The sequence below is a fragment of the Anolis sagrei genome, chromosome 4, assembly GCF_037176765.1.
Source record: "Anolis sagrei isolate rAnoSag1 chromosome 4, rAnoSag1.mat, whole genome shotgun sequence".
NCBI classification, from domain to species: domain Eukaryota; kingdom Metazoa; phylum Chordata; class Lepidosauria; order Squamata; family Dactyloidae; genus Anolis; species Anolis sagrei.
This window is the reverse complement of record NC_090024.1, coordinates 234,249,604-234,270,727: the sequence shown is the minus strand read 5'-3', so window position 1 is coordinate 234,270,727 and position 21,124 is coordinate 234,249,604. Positions and strand designations below refer to the sequence as shown.

General features: G+C 43.2%; 1 protein-coding gene across 1 annotated transcript; it reads right to left on the bottom strand.

The window, feature by feature from the left end:
* Positions 1 to 8,772: 8,772 nt before the first annotated feature.
* Positions 8,773 to 18,048, bottom strand: MRGBP (MRG domain binding protein). The gene is made up of 5 exons (XM_060771976.2): positions 17,738 to 18,048; positions 14,376 to 14,497; positions 13,910 to 13,991; positions 11,817 to 11,891; positions 8,773 to 10,317 (listed from the first exon to the last, which is right to left on the bottom strand). Exons 1-5 carry the CDS (start codon positions 17,979 to 17,981, stop codon positions 10,127 to 10,129), a joined length of 714 nt encoding a protein of 237 aa, XP_060627959.2. The 5' UTR covers positions 17,982 to 18,048; the 3' UTR covers positions 8,773 to 10,126.
* Positions 18,049 to 21,124: the final 3,076 nt, after the last annotated feature.

The following is a 21,124-nucleotide window of genomic DNA, read 5'->3' as shown; positions in this document are numbered from 1 at the left end:
CCCACACAGAACCCCCATAGCCAACAGGAAATACTTAAGGCCATCCAGTCCAACTCTCTTCACCAGGGCAAGAAAATCTAATAGCCCTCCTGACAAAGAGCCATCCAGCCGTAGATATAGATAGATATACATGATTCACACACAGGGAGATATAGTATCATAGATTTGAAAGGAACCCCTAAAGAAGGACAATGATATGTTGCCTATTCCAGAGTAGGCAAACCAGACAATCTCCACATCAACACTGACAAAGAAACAGCAAGAAATACTGTTTATCCACAAGCATCAAGACATTACATAGATTAGAAACCATTACTTTATTTTCCAGATCACCAGACTGGGCCACAGCAAAGCGTGGCAGGGGACGGCTAGTGTATATGTACACACACACACACATATATATATGTACACACACACACACACACATATACTGTTGTGACTCAGCAGCTTGACTCTGAGTCTGAAGCTGAGCCCTGTGTGTTTTGTGAGCCAGAGTTCCCTGATGAGGAGGATGATGGGTTACAGATGTCTGTTCCTGTCTCAGACAGGGTTGACGGTGAGGCTGCAGAAGGGGAAACAGCAAGTCAGTTCTCAGGGGAAAAGAAAGTTAGTGAGATTGAAAACGAGAGTGAATTCCCACACAGCCAGGTGGTGATGTCTTCGCCTCCTTTGCCTTCCCACGGTGATCCAGCCCAGCTGGTAAACCAAGATAAGGGGTTAGAGAGCCTTGAAGATAATAAATTAATGAGCAGGCAGGATCGCCTGCAATTAAGGGTCCGGAGAAGTTCTCGCTTAGCTAGTAAACGTGAAGCCAAGTCTGCCAAAGGTTATCGCAATGCGTTCATGACTGCAAAGGGTATTTAGCCTTCTGGCTGACAAACAGGCGTTGTCAGTTCAACGTGGCTCTTTCCATGCAAACTTTCCATGGATTAACCTTGGCTTTAAGCTGCACGCTTTTGGCTTGGTTTGTTGTAGGTTTTTCCAGGCTATATGGCCATGTTCTAGAGGCATTTTCTCCTGATGTTTCGCCTGCATCCTCAGAGGTAGTGAGGTCTGTTGGAAGTAGGAAAATAGGTTTATATATCCGTGGAATGACCAGGGTGGGACAAAGGACTTTTGTCTGCTGGAGCTAGGTGTGAATGTTTCAACTGACCACCTTGATTAGCATTTAATGGCTTGGAAGTGCCTGGGGGGAATCTTTTGTTGGGAGTGATTTGATGTGCCTGATTGTTTATTCTCTGTTGTTTTGCTGTTGTAATTTTTGAGTTTTTTTAATACTGGTAGCCAGATTTTGTTCATTTTCATGGTTTCTTCCTTTCTGTTGAAATTGCCCACATGCTTGTGGATTTCAATGGCTTCTCTGTGTAGTCTGACATGGTGGTTGTGAGAGTGGTCCAGCATTTCTGTGTTCTCAAATATTATCCAGGTTGGTTCATCAGGTGCTCTGCTATGGCTGACTTCTCTGGTTGAGGAAGCTTTTGGCTTCCTTATTCTGGGATTTTAGATCTTGTGTTCAACTGTTTTACCATGGACTCTTGTTTGACCATTGCTTAAAGGAGTATGCTTCATGTTTTTGCCTTTGGTTCTTGGGAACTGTGTCTTTGCATTTAAGCCTGTGTCCTCCTATGGAACTCTTGCATTTGCTATACTATGTTTTGACTTTGCCTTTTTCTCAATAAACTATAAAATCTACAGCTTTGGTGTGGTGGTGTTTCGGAGCAAGATGAAAACTACCCTGAGTTGCAACTCATACACTATTTAGTTAGGCGATCCCTTGTAGTCCAAGGATGATGGTCTTCCAAGGTCGGTGTTCTGTCGGTGGGTCCGTAGGTGACTGTGGAGCCCAATTCTTGATCTGCGTCTTTTCCCGCAGTGAGTGCAATGGTTTCCAGGTGAAAGGCGGTCTTCCTCTTGGCACATTTCTCTCTTTTGCCCACCATTCGTGCCTCTTCAAACTCCACAGCACTGCTGGTCACAGCTGACATCCAGCTGGAGCGCTCAAGGGCCAGGGCTTCCCACTTCTCAGTGTCTATGCCACAGTTTTTAAGGTTGGCTTTGAGCCCATCTTTAAATCTCTTTTCCTGTCCACCAACTTTCCATTCTTGAGTTCGGAGTAGAGCAACATACAATATATTATATTATTAGCATAGTACAATGTTAGTATTATATATTACTATATCGTACTATTCCATTACATTGTAATATTATTAGTAATATTACATATAATAAATATCTAATTATAACATTGTATTATTAGCAGTAAGGAGCCCCCGGTGGCACAGTGTGTTAAACCCCTGTGCCTGCAGGACTAAAGAACAAAGGGTCGCAGGTTCGAATCTGGGGAGAGCACAGATGAGCTCCCTCTATCAGCTCCAGCTCCTCATGCAGGGACATGAGAGAACCCTCCCACAAGGATGGTAAAAACATCAAACATCCAGGCGTCCGCTGGGCAACATCTTTGCAGACGGCCAATTCTCTCACACCAGAAGCGACTTGCAGTTTCTTAAGTCACTTCTGACACAACAACAAAAAATTATTAGTAGTATTATATTGTATTACATTATAATATTAAGTAGTATTGTATTGTATTACATTATAATATTACAAATATTATATATTAGCCATCCCCTGCCATCCGTTGCTGTGGCCCAGTCTGTGTATATGTGTTTTGTGTGTGTCTATGTGTGTGCATATATTTGTGTATATGTGTGTTTGTGTATATATATGTGGTTTTGCATATGTGTTGTAATGTAATTTTTGTTTTTTGACTTTTTAAGTCTCTTCTGCTGTGTTTTTCAGTGCTTTTATGAGTGATAGTTACTTGTTGGCCTGAGCGGTGTCTTGTGTCCAAGAGTTGATGCAATTGATCACATTATACATATATCCTCAGGGCTCTATACTGTCCCCCATGCTGTTTAACATCTACATGAAACCGCTGGCGGAAATCATCTGGAGTTTCGGGGTACGGTATCATCTGTACGCAGATGATATCCAATTGTGTCACTCCTTCCCACCTGCTACTTCCTACCAGGACCTGAACTGGTGCTTGGCAGCTATGACGGTCTGGAAGAGGGCAAACAAATTGAAACTGAATCCAGACAAGACAGAGGCCCTCCTGGTCAGTCGCAAGGCCAAATATTTGTATATTTATGTTTTGGTTGTGGGCACCATGGGGTCTGTTAGCCGCTTTGAGTCCCTCTGTGGAGGTCGAGATAGGACGGGATACAAATGACCTAAATAAATAAACAAACAAACGTGGACAGAGAAAGATCATTTTAAATTTCTCATAAAAGGACATTATGCGAGTTGATGCAATTGGTCACATTATACATATGCTGTTCTGAACTATGAAAATTAAACAACTTGTTCTTTATTGTTCGTCTGTGTGGCATATTTTCTTTCTCTGGCAAAGCAGTGTGTGGGCTGATCAAACGTGAACTACATGTGGTTTATTTTACTTTATGACACAAATGTGACAGGCAGAAGGACTGATACAATTGTTGTTCATTCGTTCAGTCGTTTCCGACTCTTTGTGACTTCATGGACCAGCTCACGGCAGAACTCCCTGTCGGCCGTCACCACCCTCAGCTCCGTCAAGGTCAATCCAGGCACTTCAAGGATGCCATCCATCCATCTTGCCCTTGGTCAGCCCCTCTTCCTTTTACCTTCCCCAGCATCATTGTCTTCTCTAATCTTTCCTTTCTTATTTATTTATTTATTTATTTAAAAGTTTTATATACCGACCTTCTCACCTCTCTTGAGGGACTCAGACCGGTTTCCAACCATAATACGGTCAATAAAACATCATAATTCATATTACAATAAAACATTAAAACAGCAAATACATTCAATAACTACAATGGTCAGTCGTCACACTAAAATCGTTGTTCATCGTCCTCCATCCATATCTCAGGGTGCTGGCTCACTCATAGAATGCCTGTCTCCATAACCACGTCTTCACCTGTTTCCTGAATGTCAGGATAGAAGGGGCGGTTCTGATCTCCAGTGGGAGAGAGTTCCAGAGTCGAGGGGCCACCACCGAGAAGGCCCTGTCCCTCATCCCCACCAGATGCGCTTGCGAGGCCGGTGGGACCGAGAGCAGGGCCTCTCCAGATGATCTTAATAATCTTGATGGATCATAGGGGAGAATACGTTCGGAGAGGTAAACAGGGCCGGAGTCGTTTAGGGCTTTATAGGTTAACACCAGCACTTTGAATTGTGCTCGGAAGCTAATCGGCAGCCAGTGGAGCCGGTGTAACAGTGGAGTGGTGTGCTCCCTGTACCCAGCGCCCGTTAGTAGTCTGGCTGCCGAGCATTGGACTAGCTGCAGCTTCCAGGCAGTCTTCAGAGGCAACCCCACGTAGAGAGCGTTGCAGTAATCTAAACGGGATGTAACCAAAGCGTGGACCACCGTGGCCAAGTCAGACTTCCCAAGGTACGGGCGCAGCTGGTGCACAAGTTTTAATTGTGCAAAAGCTCCCCTGACCACCGCCGAGACCTGGGGCTCCAGGCTCAGCAATGAATCTAGGAGAACTCCCAAACTACGAACAATCTCATGATGTGACTGATACAATAACTGTGCCATATTATTATTGTATTTGCTTTCTTTCTTGGAAACCCACTGTATACTAGCAGCTGATGACTCACAGGCTGACACTGATCCATGCAATATCGCTTCGAGTAACATTCCCTACATAAAATATTCTTAAGAAGCCCTGTTTTAGATGCAAATAGTGCAGTCCCCCAATTCCCTGGTGCTACAATATCTTTGGGATGTATGATGCTGGGACTGCAGTGAGATTAGTTTAATGAAGCAGATGCCAACACTGATAGCATCCGAAAAGCAATGATTTTCTTCCATCATTTAAGAATCATTCCTAAAACTCACAAGGAAAATGGCTGTTTAGGATCTTTGTTTCTAAGATAAATATATATTGTAGCCACAATGGAGAAGAAAAACATTAAGCCTATAAAACTGCCTCGACAACTTGCAATATTTGGGGAAGCTGTTAAAATAAATTCACAGCCATCGCAAGGGACCACTTTCCGTGGCCGAGTTCTTAAATTGTTGCGGCTTGCGCTCCCTATTAAAAGAACTTAGTCAATTTCAGTGTTGTCTACCAATGTATAAATCTTCCTTTCCCCCATTACTTGCAACATGTTGCTGTCACTTGAGATAGCTGGAGTGGGTCTCATTTAATAATTCAAATGGGTTTTTTTCCTCCCAGCACATCCTTGCTGAATTGGCGAGTTCCTCCAGGAATTGCATCAAGTGCTTGCAAAGTTTTAAGATAGCTGCTGTTATCATTCCTATTATTGTTTTGTGAGAAAGGGTATGAATAATGGAAAATGAGGCCACCAAGCCTGGAACGGTTTGGATGCTTAAATTGTATCCTAGGGAATAGGCCTACAATACTCAACTGCAATTCCTGTTCTGCTGTGCAAACTGAGCTCCTTTGCATCTGGAATTTTCAACTTATTTTAGAGCCATCTACACACATTACGTTGCTTTGATGCCAAGACAACGGGAAATTCTATGTATCAATGCTTTTGTAATGACAAGGAATTGCTGGATTAGCCAATTTGCGTGTATCAGAGCCGGAAAACTTCCTAAAGTAAAAGTAAAGGTTTCACCTTGACATTAAGTCTAGTCGTGTCCCACTCTGGGGGTTGGTGCTCATCTCCATTTCTAAGCCGAAGAGCCGGTGTTGTCCATACACAGCTCCTAAGTCATATGGCCGGCATGACTGCATGGAGTGTTGTTACCTTCCCATCGAAAGGGAAGGTTTTCATCATAAAAACACTGAAAAACACAGCGGAAGAGACTTAAAAAGCCAAAAAATGAAAGAAAAAAGAATACATTACAACACATGCGCAAAACCACATATATACACAGATACACACAGACAGACAAAACGCATATACACAGACTGGGCCACAGCAACTCGTGGCAGGGAACGGTTAGTATATTATTAGCGTAGATTATGATGATGATGATGATTATTATTATTATATTACAATATTGTACTATACCACTATACTGCAGTATTATCACTAATCTTACTTGTAATATATAATATGCAATTATTCTATTTTATTACTAGTATTGTATTACATTATAATATTAGGATCAATATTATAGGTATCTATATAAATAAAAATGTTATGTTCGTTTGTGGGATTAACATAACTCAAAAACCACTGGACAAATGGACACCAAATTTGGACACAATACACCTATTAGGCCAACAAGTGACCGTCACTCAAAAAAACACTGAAAAACACAGAAGAGACATAAAAAGCCAAACATTAAAAACACATTACAACTTATGTGCAAAACCACATATATAAACACAAACACACGTATATACATATACACAAATATTTATACACACACAAAACATATACACAGACTGGGCCACAGCAACACGTGGCAGGGGACAGCTAGTATATAATACTGATATTGTACCATGCTAATAATATAATATATTGTATGTATATATATCTTGTAAGCCGCTCTGAGTCCCCTTTGGAGTGAGAAGGGCGGCATATAAATGTCGTAAATAAATAAACAAATAAATCGAAGCGTACCTATTGATCTACTAACATTTTCATGTTTTCGAACTGCTAGGTTGGTTGGGGCTAACAGCGGGAGCTCATCCTGTCCTGCAGATTCGAACCACCGACCTCCTGGTCAGCAAGTTCAGCAGATCAGTGGTTTAACCCGTTGTGCCACCGCAGTCCCTGGAAACTTCCTAATGGGGGAAAAAATTCTATATTCTCTATGAGAGGTTGGAAATATGTGGTTAACATTTTGGACTACAGCTCCCATCATCTTCAACATTGGCAATGCAGGTTTAAACTAATTTAAGGACACAGCTGTGAGTTTGCAGAACCTGCTTTTGAATGCAGGTTGCATTGGAGGTCCCTCCTTCAAAAAAAAAAAAACCAAAAAAAAAAAACCAACCCTCTAAATCCAAGCTGATTTGACAGTAATCTGGAATAACATTCTCAAATGAGAAAAGTTTGCATCCATTTGCCTGCGTCTAAGAAGGCTTTGATCAAACTTGAAAATATAAAAGGGTAACTGGGATCCTGTACTCTCAAACAGGATCACTGTAGCTACTTCTGCAGATTCAATCCTTGCAAGACTTACCTCTGAAGTCAGCTAGTGCCTGAATTGAAGAATTTGTGAAATGTTGAAGGCAGGTATCTTGAGAAACACCTTGTGGTCCTGCTGTAGCAGCTTGTTCCAACTGGTGTATCTACACTGTAGTATTAATACAGTTTGGTACCACTTTAGCTGCCATGGCTCAATGCTGTTGAATCATGGGACTGGTAGTTTTACAAGGCTGTTAGCACCTAAACTTCAGATTCCAGGATTCCATAGCATGGTCATTTTAAAGCATTACTAATTCTTTTCACAAGTAATAAAGGACTCAGGACTTCCCACCCTTTCCACTTGCTGGTAAGGAGACTGTTCAGGTCTTGAACCAGTGCTTGGCGGTTGTGATGGTCTGGATGAGGGTGAAGAAATTGAAATTGAATCCAGATAAGGCAGAGGTACTCCTGGTCAGTCGTAAGGACAAACAGGGTGTAGGGTGACAGCCTGTGTTGGACAGGGTTACACTTCCCTTGAAGACACAGGTTTGCAGCTTGGGAGTGATCCTGGACTCATTGGAGCGACTCACAGAGAGCATTCAACCCTCCTGTTGAATCAGTTCCACTGGCTACTGGCCTGAGCCTATAAATCCCTAAATGGTTCCGGTCCATCTTACCTATCCTTCTATGAGCCAGTTTGAACATTAATATCAGCTGAGGAAGTCTTGCTCTCGGTCCCACTACCCCAGAGGTATGACTGGGAAAAGAGACAGGGCCTTCTCAGTGGTGGCCCCTCGGCTGTGGAACCCGTTCCCCAGTGAGATCAGATCAGCCCACTCCTTCCTGACATTCAGGAAATTACTCAAAACGTGGCTATTTAAACAAGCATTTTGAGAGTGAGTTGAAGCAGCCAAAGTAACTGAGATTGGTGCAATATCCAATGTTGTATGTTACGTTGTGTATGTTGTATGTTTTATAGTTCACTGATTTAAATCTATTATTATATGCTATTTTAGCTATGTGTTGTGTTTTATACTTTGTGAGACATTGAATTTTGCCATTTACTTGAACCGCTTTGAGTCCCTCTTGAGGTAGAGAAAGCGGTATATGCTTGCACTCCCAACTCCTTCGCAGGCGCGATTGGTGGGGATGAGGGAGAGGGCCTTCTCGGTGGTGGCCCCCCGACTCTGGAACTCACTTCCCAAGGACATCAGACATGCCCCAACTCTGGCAATCTTTAGGAGGAGCCTGAAAACGTGGTTGTTCCAGTGTGCCTTTCCAGAATAAGGAAAACTCTCAGCAATATGCCCTCAAATGCACTTTACCACTGATTTAGGACTGACTGTGTTCCCTCATCTCTCTTTGAAAACCCTATACCACTTATATCCCACCTTGTTCATGCCCAGCGTTATTTTTTAAAAAAATTTAAACTATTACATTTGACCCAGCTTGTGTATTACTGTTTATTGTTTATGTGATTTATATTAATTGAATTGGATTGTATTGTTTTTGTTATTGCTTTTGTTATTGATGTAGTGTGGGCTTAGCCTCATGTAAGCCGCACCGGGTCCCTTGGGGAGATGGTAGCGGGGTATAAATAAAGATTATTATTATTATTATTATTTGCAATAAATAAATCAATAAATAAGTAACACAAAGGCAAAATTGGGCAACTTTTAGCCACTTCCATTCCCTTCTTTTATTCTTTTTCTTACAAAAATATGTTTTCGAGGTCCACCAAAATAAAGTTACATTTCAAGGAGCAGGTGAGTATCTTAAAGACAACAACAAGGGCACTTCGCTATCAGATCACCCAGAAACAGTATGTGACATCAGATTTTAACAATGTTTGCTTTAAAGTTCAAAGTTCTTTTGAAAGGAAAGAAGAAAGCTACAATTTTAAAAATTAACTCCATTTAGAAACTCCTCACAAAAATAATGCTTCTCAAGTAAATTAAATAAAAAAATAATACAAAATACATATTTACATTATTGTCCCAGTCTGACAAAAAGCCTCCCACTCAAGTGACTTAAATGGATTTACTCACACTGAGATTTATACTCCACTCCTGAAACAAGAATGATTTCCAGCCACATTTCAAGAAATGTGGTATACTATTATATATAGAAACAATGCCGTCGTTTTGCTTCTACAACCTGACAACATTATATACTAGGTTCTTGTGGGTTTTTTCGGGCTATAGGGCCATGTTCTAGAGGCATTTCTCCTGACGTTTCGCCTGCATCTATGGCAAGCATCCTCAGAGGTAGGATCTGAGGATGCTTGCCATAGATGCAGGCGAAACGTCAGGAGAAATGCCTCTAGAACATGGCCCTATAGCCCAAAAAACCCCACAAGAACCTAGTGATTCCAGCCATGAAAGCGTTCGACAATATATTGAACATTATATACGTCTCCAGTATCTGAAAGGCAAAACTGGTCACAACAAAAGCAAAGAAAATTCTCCTTCATACTCAGATAATCTGCATTCTGTGCTGTTCGCAAAAAGACTTGTTCATATTTGGTATAGCAAAATCGTTTATGGGTAAGTAGGAAAAAGTAGAAACGACTATGTTTTGCTGATAGACGGACACTGATGGCTATAACCAAACTGCAGTCATCAAAATTAGCATCTCCATTTCATGACATAAAAAAGACCGAAAGCTGAAATCAGCCACTTTAGATCCATGGTTCCCTTTCCCTCCTAAAATGCTCATTCTAAGAATTGAGCTGAACACAGCATGCAGTGGTGGGTTAATAAAATTTCCTGCCACCAGATCTGCTTAGTCAACTTAACATTTGTAAAGCAGACAGCTTTCCCCTCATCCTAAAAATTTCACTTATTTCTGCTGATCAGGAAACTATCTGTTTTGAAGAGAGAGAATCAAGCTCATGTTTGCCCATACGTCCTGCTCCCTTACTAGTCATTTCCCCCTTTGCTCTAGCAAACTAGATGTCCCAAAACCTTTTGCTTCCTAGGCTCTGCTGTTCAAATGCATGTTGGGTTTCTTCCGCTTGCTAATTTTATGTCCGGCGCCGTTTTGCAGCACTTGGACTGGAAGGATTGCTGTTTGCATTTAAGACCTTCTCGGTGGCTCTGTTCCGCTTCCTTTTGTCCCCTCCTTCTTTGGATCCCGATTCGGAGGAGCTCCTCTCCTTCTCCTTGCTGCTTGGCTTTTCAGCTGGTTTGGCTAGGCTTCCCAGGGATGCATAGACTAGAATAAAAATCACATGAAAGAATATGCTTTGGAGGTCATCTTTTTCATTGTGGCCGCTAATTAAGACAATGCAAGCCCTTTATGGTGATAGGTCTGTATCATATTTCTAACTTGGAGGCTGCATGGTGGGCTGGAGCAGGGTGGGTGGACCAGGAGGGAGTGGGTTCTCCAAGTCCCCTCCCTGTCCTTCCCTCCCCTTCCTCTTCTTTTTCAGAATCAGAAAGTGAAGGAAAGACTGGAAATGTTTGGATCCCAAAAGGGTTAGCCTTTGTCAGGATGGGATGGTAGATGGGAGAGGAAAAGTGTATTCATTAGACCCTGTATTGCCTACACCTGATGTAGAATCTGAGAATCCTGGAGCTGGAAGACACCCCAAAGGGCCATCCAGTCCAACCCTCTGACATGCAAGAAGCATAATCAAAGCACTCTCAAAAGACAGCCTCTGTGGAAAAGCCTCCAGAGTCTCCGCCACACTCCCAGGCAGCCTATACCACTCTCCAACAGCTCTTACTCTCAGCAAGGTCTTCCTAATCTTTCCAGTCAAATCTGTTTCCCTGCCATTTGAAACCACTGCTCCCTTGTGCCCTGATTCTCTAGAGCAGCAGAAAATCAGTCCCCCCCCACCCCATCTCAATGGGACACCTTGAGAGAGCAGGAAGGAGGCAGGAAAGAGGGAAGGAAGGAAATGCAAAAAGGAAGGAAGGAAGGAGAATGAAAGGAAGGAGGGACGAAAGGGTGGAAGGGAAGGAAGGAAGAAGGGAAGGAGAAAGAGGGAGGGAAGGATGGGAGGGAAGGAAAGAGAGAACGAAGGAAGAATAGGGTGATGAGAGAGAGGAGTGCCTGCAAAAAGAGCCCAAGGGGCTGGATCCGGTCCCCGGGCCTGAGTTTGCCTGAGTGGTCTATATGCATCTAATTCCATGTTAGGATATTCCATGTTAGGATATTCTCTGCTTCAAACATGTAATAACAGAGTAAAATAATAAATGTAATAATAATAGAGTAAAATAATAAATGTAATAATAATAATAATAATAATAATAATAATAATAATAGTGTAAAATAATAAATAACCTTGACTTGAGTATAAGCCGAGGGTGGCTTTTTCAGCCTAAAAAAAGGCTGAAAAACTCATCTTATACTTGAGTAAGCAGAAAAAGGAAAACTCTAGCAACAATGGAAAGAAATTGAGTATTTTGTTTTTGAATGTCAATAGGGTCTGGTGTTTAAGTGTGCACCTTCTTGTTTCTGTAATGCATCAGGAAATGGATCTTCCTAACACGTAATGCAGTTGTTGATCAGACTGAAGTGCACCACAGAGTTAATGTCATTGTATAGATCAGAGATTCCCAAACAATGCTTCAGACTTCAGCTCCCAGTATCTCTGACCGTTGACCAAAGTGGCTGAGGCTGCTGGGAGTTGAAGTCCAAAATGCCCAGAGGAGCAAGGTCTGGGAATCACTGGTACAGATTATATAGTTTTCCTGAGCTAGAATTACCTTCTTCAGGACCTGCATGTGATTCCATCTCTTCTTTTATTTCTTCTTTGATCTCGTCTTCATTCATTACTTTTCCTATGGGAAATAATAAGGAACAATGTATTGTCGAAGGCTTTCATGGCCAGAATCACTGGGTTGTAGGTCTTTCAGGCTCTGAGGATGCTTGCCATAGAAGCAGGCAAAACATCAGGAGAGAATGCTTCTAGAACATGGCCATACAGCCCGAAAAACCTACAACAACCCATAATAGGGAACAAACTGATGTTGTGAGTACAAAATCAGTTTTTCTTTTCATTTCTGTTGGCTGATGTGTCCTCAGGGCAGTAATCTATCCTGGATTAAAGGGTAATTCATTCTCTGATGTCCTGAATTACTTTCTTTCACACAATTTCAGATTTCTTGATACTTGCAAGTTGTGGCTCACATGAACCACTGTAGAAGAAATGTGCAAAGAATCAAAACATTCTAACCATTCAAGGTTGGTCCAAGATATCTTGCTGCTTTACCACAGCTAGCAATCAGCTTGCCCTGGCAATTTCTTTAAAATTATCTCTACCAATGAAGACTTCAAGGCAAAAAGTTTAATATATGACTACAAAGAAGAATTGTCAAAGGTTTTTATGGCTGGAATCACTGGCTTGCTGTGAGTTTTCTGGTATTGCCATGTTCCAAAAGTATTCTCCCCTGACATTTCGCCCACATCTTTAGCCGGCATCCTCAGAGCTTGTAAGGTCTGTTGGAAACTAGGCAAGATAGATAGATAGATAGACAGACAGACAGACAGATATATGGAATGTCCAAGGTGGAAGAAAGATCCCTTGTCTGTGTGAGACAGGTGTGAATGTTGCAAATGGTCACCTAGATTAGCATTCAATGGCCTTGCAGCTTCAATGCCTGGCGCGTTGCTGCCTGGGAGAATCCTTTGTTGGGAGAGTTTAGCTGGCCCTGAATTTTCCTTTCTGGAATGCCCCTGTTGTTTTGAGTGTTGCTCTTTATTTACTGTCCTGATTTTAGGATTTTTTTATAATACTGGTAGCCAGATTTTGTTCATTTTCATGGTTTCCTCCTTTCTGTTGGAATTGCCCACATGCTTGTGGATTTGAATGGCTTCTCTGTGTAGTCTGACATGGTGGTTGTTGGAGTGGTCCAGCATTTCTGTGTTCTCAAATAATATGCTGTGTCCAGGTTGGTTCATCAGGTGCTCTGCTATGGCTGACTTCTCTAGTTGAGTTAGTCTGCAGTGCCTTTCATGTTCCTTGATTTGTGTCTGGGCAATGCTGCGTTTGGTGGTCCACCAAACCACCAAATGCAGAACTTTTCAAATATTTCATGTTAGTGACACACCTTTTAGACATGCCTCATTTGGCGACACAGTAATTCAGGTTTACGGGCAAACTAGAGGTTAACCAACCCCTTATAAGAAATACGGACACGTACATAAATAGTCATAACGAAACATAAGAGGACACCATATCTGATGCAAACCTTTGATTTATATAAGCTTTTAAAATAATATATGATTTGTAAGATAATAATATACATTTCCAAAATTTTTGTTATAGTCTCCTTATGTTCACATAACACACCTACACACTGAAGCTGAACACATAGTTTGGAAAACTACCGTATTTTAAATCATATATGGTCTTTTCTAAGTATTTCCTAAGAAGTTCCAAATATACCTATCTGAGGAAAGGCCTATCAAGCACACAAGGGCATATCTGTAGCCTTTCAAATCTATGGAATCTCTCTATGAAACCTATGGAAATCTATCCTTGGGCTAGACTCACTCAGAGGAAAATAATGGCCATTTTCCCTTGAACTAATCTTGCCAAATAGACTCCATGACTGGTTCACCTCAAGGCCACTATAAGTTGGAAATAATTTGAATGCAGACAACAGAAATAGCTGAACTGTACTATAAGGCTTCAACCTCATACGCACATACATTGGCTTTAAAACTACTAAGGTCTGAGTAGAGATGTGGAGAAGTACAGTCAAAAAGACTAAACATAGTAGAAGAGCCCCAAGTTCAAAACTGTGGTATATAAACAACACATGGCACTGATATAAAAGCCTTTAATGGATCTCACCTTCTTTTACCTCTTGGATAATTTCTTCAGGGAGAATGAAGTTTTTTTCTGAGTTGGGAAAGGGAAGAATCTCAGACTCATGCTTGGAAACAACATAAATACTAGTGTTATTGAAATAGTTATAATGACAATTGAATATTTATGAAAAAGTATGTAAAGTCAGTATCTTCACAAATAAAATTTTACCACCCAAATGCAAAATATTTCCAAGTATTTTAAAACAAAGAAAACTGACAATAAATGAGAGATACTCTTTAAATATGAAAGCTTTAAAATGAAGTATTTTAACTGTGTTTAAGTGATTTAAACCAATGTTTAATTGTGTTTTAATACTTATACGCTGGAGATATTAAGTTACTGTTTTTCAGTTGTTTTCAGCTGCTTTGCATGTCAATCATAGAGATAAAAGTAAATACAAACAACAAACAACACTGGAATAGCCTGTTTCTTGTGGGGAAACACTCACCAGTGCTTGCATGTCATACATGGTACTCAAGTGGTCCCAGATAACTTTGGAAGAAATCTGCCTCCCAATATTTTGACTGAACTTATCTCGGATACAGATCATGTGAAAATGGCGATTCACACCTAATGGGTAAAGAGGAACAAAGAAAGGCATCTTTTGCTGAAGTTCACTTTACCATCATATAGGAGGCAATACAAGCAAATATCCGAATTGAATAAATAAAACATGTGTCTGATTATGACCAATGATACTGAGGTTTTGTGAGTGAACATTTTATAACAAAGAATCATAGCATTTGAAGAGATCCCAAAGGCCATCCAGTCCAATCCCATCGTGCCAGGCAGGGATATACAATCAAAGCCTCCTTGACAGATGGCCACCCAGCTTCTACTTAAAAAGCTCCAGTGAAGAAGACTCCAGCAGCAGCATATTCCGCTGCCGAACAGCTCTTACCATCAGAAAGTTCTTCTTAATGTGTAGGTGAGCTCTCTCTTCCCGCAGTTTGAATCCATTGCTCTACGGCAGGCATGGACAAACTTTTGGACCTCCAGGAGTTTTGAACTTCAACTCCCACAATTCCTAACAGCCTACCAGCTGTTAGGAATTGTGAGAGTTGAAGTCCTGCTCTATGTCCTAGTCTTCAGAACCGCAGAAAACAAGCTTGCCTCCTCATCAATGAGACATCCTTTCAAATATTTAAACAGGGATATCATGTTCCTTTCTCCCAGACTTCTTTTCTCCAAGCTAAGCACTCCAAGCCTTTCCTCACAAGGCTTGGCTTCCAGACTTTTTTGCCATCAAGGCTGTCCTTCTCTGGACACATTCCAGCTTGTCCATATTCTTCTTGGAGTGCTTTGCACAGAACTGGACAGAGTCTTATTCCAGTCTTATTATCTGCTTTGAACTGGATTATGTAAATCGACACTGCCATATAATCAAAGCAGATAATCTGGATTTTATATGGCAGTGTAGAAGGGGCCTTAAGCCCCTTCCAGACAGTTGAATAAAATCCCACATTATCTGCTTTGAAATGGAATATATGGCAGTGTGGACTCAGTTAACCCAGTCCAAAGCAGGTATTTTTGGATTTTCTGCCTTGACATTCTGTGATATAGGGATGATCCCATAGCACTTTGTCCTCCAAAGCGCTTTACATTTAACCACTTTACTTCAACCAGAGAAGTCAGCCATAGCAGAGCACCTGATGAACCAGCCTGGACACAGCATATTATTTGAGAACACAGAAATGCTGGACCACACCAACAACCACCATCTCAGACTACACAGAGAAGCCACTGAAATCCACAAGCATGTGGACAATTTCAGCAGAAAGGAAGAGACCATGAAAATGAACAAAATCTGGCTACCAGTATTTAAAAAACTCTAAAATTACAACAGCAAAACAGCAGAGAGGAAACAACCAGGCACATCTTAACACCTCTCAACAAAAGATTTTCCCAGGCTCAGCCAGGCCTTCAAATGCTAATGAAGTTGGTCAGTTGAAACATTCACACCTAGCTCCAGCAGGGAAGAGCTCTTTGCCCCACCCCAGCCATTCCACAGATATATTGTCCTAATTGTCCTAATTCCAACAGACCTCACTACCTCTGAGGATGCTTGCCATAGATGCAGGCGAAACATCAGGAGAAATGCTTCTAGAACATGGCCCTATAGCCCGAAAAAACCCACAAGAACCTAGTGATTCCAGCCATGAAAGCCTTCGACAATACACTTTACATTTCTTTAAGTCTGCTCATATGCCCTTCCACAAACACCAGTATCACCTTGCGTTCATGTCCCAGCATTATTTCCAATTTTAACTCTACATTTGGCCTTCCCACTGTTTTTAATTATGTGTTGTTTTATTGATAATGTTGTGTAATTTATTGTCTTTGGTTTTTTTTAATTACTTGCTTAAGTGGCTGAGGGGGGGAAAGGAAAGGGCCTGAGGCTGTTAGGAATTGTGGGAGTTGAAGTCCAAAACACCTGGAGGTCCCAATTTGCCTAGGCCTGTTATAATAATAATAGTTATTATTATTATTATTAAACTTTATTTGTACCCCGCTAGCATCTCCCAAAGGATTCGATGCGGCTTACACAGGCCGAGGCCTCAACACACAACACAACAATACAATCTAAGCAAATCAAACAATTAAAAACAGAATAAAGCAAAATAAACAACAGGCACAATACACTAAACACAATAAAACTGGGCCGGGCCAGAGTAATGGGTACAAGATCAAAAGTGTATATAGGGCTTCTAGGGCAAGTGCGATGTGCGGTGTGCAGCAATCATTGGTTCTGATAAAGTGCTTATGGGACTTGGTAGTGGAGATTTCCTAATCTGGGAAGGCGCATCGGAAAAGCCAGGTCTTCAAGTTCTTTCTGAAGGCAGCCAATGTAGGGGCCTGTCTAAGGTCTTTGGGGAGGGTGTTCCAGAGTCGGGGGGCCACCACGGAAAAGGCCCTGTCTCGTGTCCCCACCAAGCGCGCTTGCGACGCAGGCGGGATCACGAGCAGGGCCTCTCCAGATGACCGAAGTGAACGTGTGGGTTCGTAGATGGAGATGCGGTCACGCAGGTAGGCTGGTCCCAAACCGTTCAGGGCTTTGTAGGTAAGCAACTGCACCTTGAATTGGGCTCGGAAAATAAATGGCAGCCAGTGGAGCTCCTTGAACAGGAGGGTTGACCTCTCTCTGTAAGGAGCCCCAGTTAACATCCTGGCTGCTGCTCGTTGGACCAGTCTTCAAGGGCAGCCCTACGTAGAGCGCATTGCAGTAGTCCAATCTGGAGGTGACCAAGGCATGGACCACTCCGGCCAGATCCGTCTTCGCGAGGTACGGTCGCAGTTGGCGCACGAGTCTCAGTTGTGCGAAAGCCCTCCCAGACACCGCCGACGCCTGAGCCTCAAGTGTGAGCGTTGAATCCAAGAGGACCCCCAAACTGCGGACCTGTGGCTTCAGGGGGAGTGTAAGTTATGTGTAAACATTACAATAGGCCCATGATTGAATGCATTTTGTCATGGCTGAATGCTATGGAATCATGGGAGTTGTAGTTCCACCAGGCCTTCACCCCTCTCTGCCAAAGTACAAATCCCAAGACAGGGTCAAACTGTATTCATTCATTCGAATGGGCCTTCCAGGGGTTTGGGACTTCAGTTCCCAGAATGCCTGCTGATTGGCCAAAGCGGCAGAGGCTTCTGGGAGTTGAAGTCCGAAGAGAAAGAGGCAGGCACAGACGGAGTTCCCTCCCACCCTCTCCCCAGCCGGCCCCGCCTCCTCCTCGGGCAGTGGAGCTACTCGAGCCCGAGGCTTCATCTGCGGCCTGGTCCTTTCTCGCTCTGTTTTCTCGCTCTGTTTCTCACCGACGGGCTTGTGTCCCAGCATGGCGTGGAAGAGGCAGACCTCCACCTCGGGGCTCCAGACCACGGGCGGCGCGGGGAGAGGCGGCAGAGGCGGGGGGAGCGCAGTCGCCATGGAAGAGGACGAGGAGGAGGTCGTCAAGGCCGTGGTGGACGCCGCGGCTTCCTCCTCCGTCGCAGTCCCCACGGCGGGGCAAGGCGGCTTCCCCTCCGCCGCAGTCCCGGCCGAGCTCTCGGCTTCGCCCATGGCCTGCTCCGCTAACACAGGCCGAGGATGCGCGCTCGCGTCTAGGCCGCACAGCAGCGCCCTTAGCGAACAGCGCCCCCTCGAGGCCGAGTCGTGTATTACACTTCAGAAGGAACGCAGATTCCCATCACTGAGTCATCACAATAATAATCCATGTTCAACATTTACACAAATGACCAGCCACTGCCAGAAGGGACATAGAGTTTCATCTATGCTGATGATCGTGCCATTACCACTCAAGCAGGGAGCTTTGAGATGGTACAATAGAAGCTCTCCGAAGCTCTAGGTGCTCCTACTGCCTACTACAGGGAAAACCAACTGATCCCTAATCCATCTAAAACACAGACATGTGCCTTTCACCTTAAGAACAGACAAGCATCCCGAGCTCTGAGGATTACCAGGGAAGGAATCCCACTGGAGCATTGCAGCGCACCCAAATACCTGGGAGTCACTTTGGACCGTGCTCTGACCTACAAGAAGCACTGCCTGAACATCAAACAAAAAGTGGGCGGTAGAAACAACATCATACGAAAGCTGACTGGCACAACCTGGGGATCACAACCAGACATAGTGAAGACATCTGCCCTTGCGCTATGCTACTCTGCTGCTGAGTCTGCATGCCCAGTGTGGAACACATCTCACCACACTAAAACAGTAGATGTGGCTCTTAATGAGACATGCCGCATTATCACAGGGTGTGTGCGCCCCACACCACTAGAGAAATTACACTGCTTAATCGGTATTGCACCACCTGACATCTGCCGGGAAGTAGCAGCCAATAGTGAAAGGACCAAGGCAGAGACATCTCCAGCTCATCCCCTGTTTGAGTATCAGCCAGCACGTCAACGACTTAAATCAAGACATAGTTTTCTTAGATCTACAGAGACACTCGCTGGAACACCCCAGCAAGCGAGAGTCCAAAAGTGGCAGGCTCAAACCCAGCACCTCAATCCGTGGGTGATACCAGATGAGAGACTCCCCTCTGGGCACACAGAAGGCTGGGCGACTTGGAAGGCGCTGAACAGACTGCGCTCTGGCACCACGAGATGCAGAGCCAAACTTAAGAAAAGGGGGTACAAAGTGGAATCCACGACATGCGAGTGCAGAGAAGAGCAAACCACAGACCACCTGCTGCAATGCAACCTGAGCCCTGCCACATGCACGATGGAGGACCTTCTTGCGGCAACACCAGAGGCACTCCAAGTGGCCAGATACTGGTCAAAGGACATTTAATCAGCTACCAAGTTTGCAAAATTTGTGTTGTTTTTTTATCTGTTTGTTTGTTTTGTTCTGTTAGAAATGTAATACAATGTTCTGGTTGTGGATGACACGATAAATAAATATATCTCCTGCAGTGAGGGCATTGGTTCATAAGTGGAAGGCGGCAGTGAGGGCATTGGTTCATAAGTGGAAGGCGGCCCCAGTCGGGGTTGGCTTGACACACCTTCCTCTTGTCACGTTTCTCTCTTTTGCCCTCCATTCGTGCCTCTTCAAATTCTGCAGCACTGCTTGTCACAGTTGACCTCCAGCTGTGAAATAGCTATAAACCACACACAATAAATTTGTTTACAGATTTAGACACAAACTAAGCTGTAGTTTGGAGCATCGAACTATAAGGCAGGCATGGACAAACTTTCTAACTTGGGGACCATATGCTATCATTCCCTGCTAGGAGGACTGGCTGCCCGGTGATGGAAGAAAGAAAGGGAAAGAGGAAGGAAAGAGAGAAGGAAGAAAAGATGAAAGGGCGGAAGGGAAGGATGGAAGGAGAAAGAGGAAGAGAGGGAAGGAGAGAGTAAAGAGGAAAGGAAGGAAAGACAAAAGGGAAGGAAGGATAAAAGGATGGAAGGAAGGGAAGGAGGAAGGAAAAAGAGAGGGAAGGAATGACAAAACGGAAGGAAGGAAGGACGAAAGGGTGGGAGGGAAGGATGTAAAGAAAAAGGGAGGGAGGGAAGGACGAAAGGATGGAAAGGATGGAAAGGGAAGGAGAATGGGAGGGAAGGAAGAAAGGAAGGGAAGGAGGAAGGAAAGAGAAAAGGAAGAAAACACAAAAGGGAGCGAAGGAAGGAAAAAGGGAGAGAAGGTAGGAAGGAAGGACAAAAGGAAGGGAGGGAAGGAGAGATTGAGAAAGAAAGAAGGAAGGAGGAAGAAAAGAGGAAGAAAGGATGAAAAGGTGGAAGGGAAGGGGAAAGAGGGAGGGAAGGAGGAAGGAAAGAGAGAAGAAAGGAAGGATAGGATGGTGAGAAACAGGAGGGCCTGAGAAAAGAGCCCAAAGGGCCTGGGTTTACCCCTACGTTCTATAAGGGCTTCTAAACACACTCCCAATTAAAACTTTGCATAATTGGTAGAAGAAGATACCCGTTGAGTCTCGTAAAAGTGGCATAGCTTAGGGTCAGATTAAGACATGTCAAATAAAGTCCTTTGTTTCTTTTTACAAGGCTTACACAGAAATAAAGTCCTTTGTTGCTTGCTTCAACAAAGATGAGGCAAAGTCTGTGTTGCTTGGGAGATGAGACTACCGTGGTTTGTTATTAAATTGAATTTTTAATCTGCCGGCTGACATTAAGCAGCACAAATCACTCTGGTATCATAGATACACTTTGAGGCGGTATTCAACAACACCAGCAGAAATTCCAAATGATGAAGTTTCTCGTACTTCACAAATGACCTTTTTAAGGAACCAAAGAGGGAAAGAAAGTTGTTGACACATTCAGACACCCAGCCGCAATGAAGAGTACTGGCACTTACCTTGCAGTGTACCTATAATGATGACAGGTTCTTTCAAACACTTAAAGCAAGTTAATGGGTTCACGAGTAAGTTCAGCTAAACATCACCAATGGAAAAACCACAGAGCATTAAACTTAGGACCTCTCTGAACAAAGATCTAAAAATGGATTCTGTGTTGCAAACCCATTTTGCTTTGAACTGGGGAAGACCAGGATAACAAACTGATCTTATGGCACAAATCTATGTGCAAGCACTTGAAGAAACCTTTGAGTTTTCTTTTACAGACAAATACAAGAAGAAGAGGAAGAAGGAGAACAACAACAACACTTGCCACAGTTGCTGGAATTTTTCTCCTCTCAATCCTTCTCTTTGTCCCCCTTTTAAATGTATTTTTCTGGAAGAATAGCACAACTAT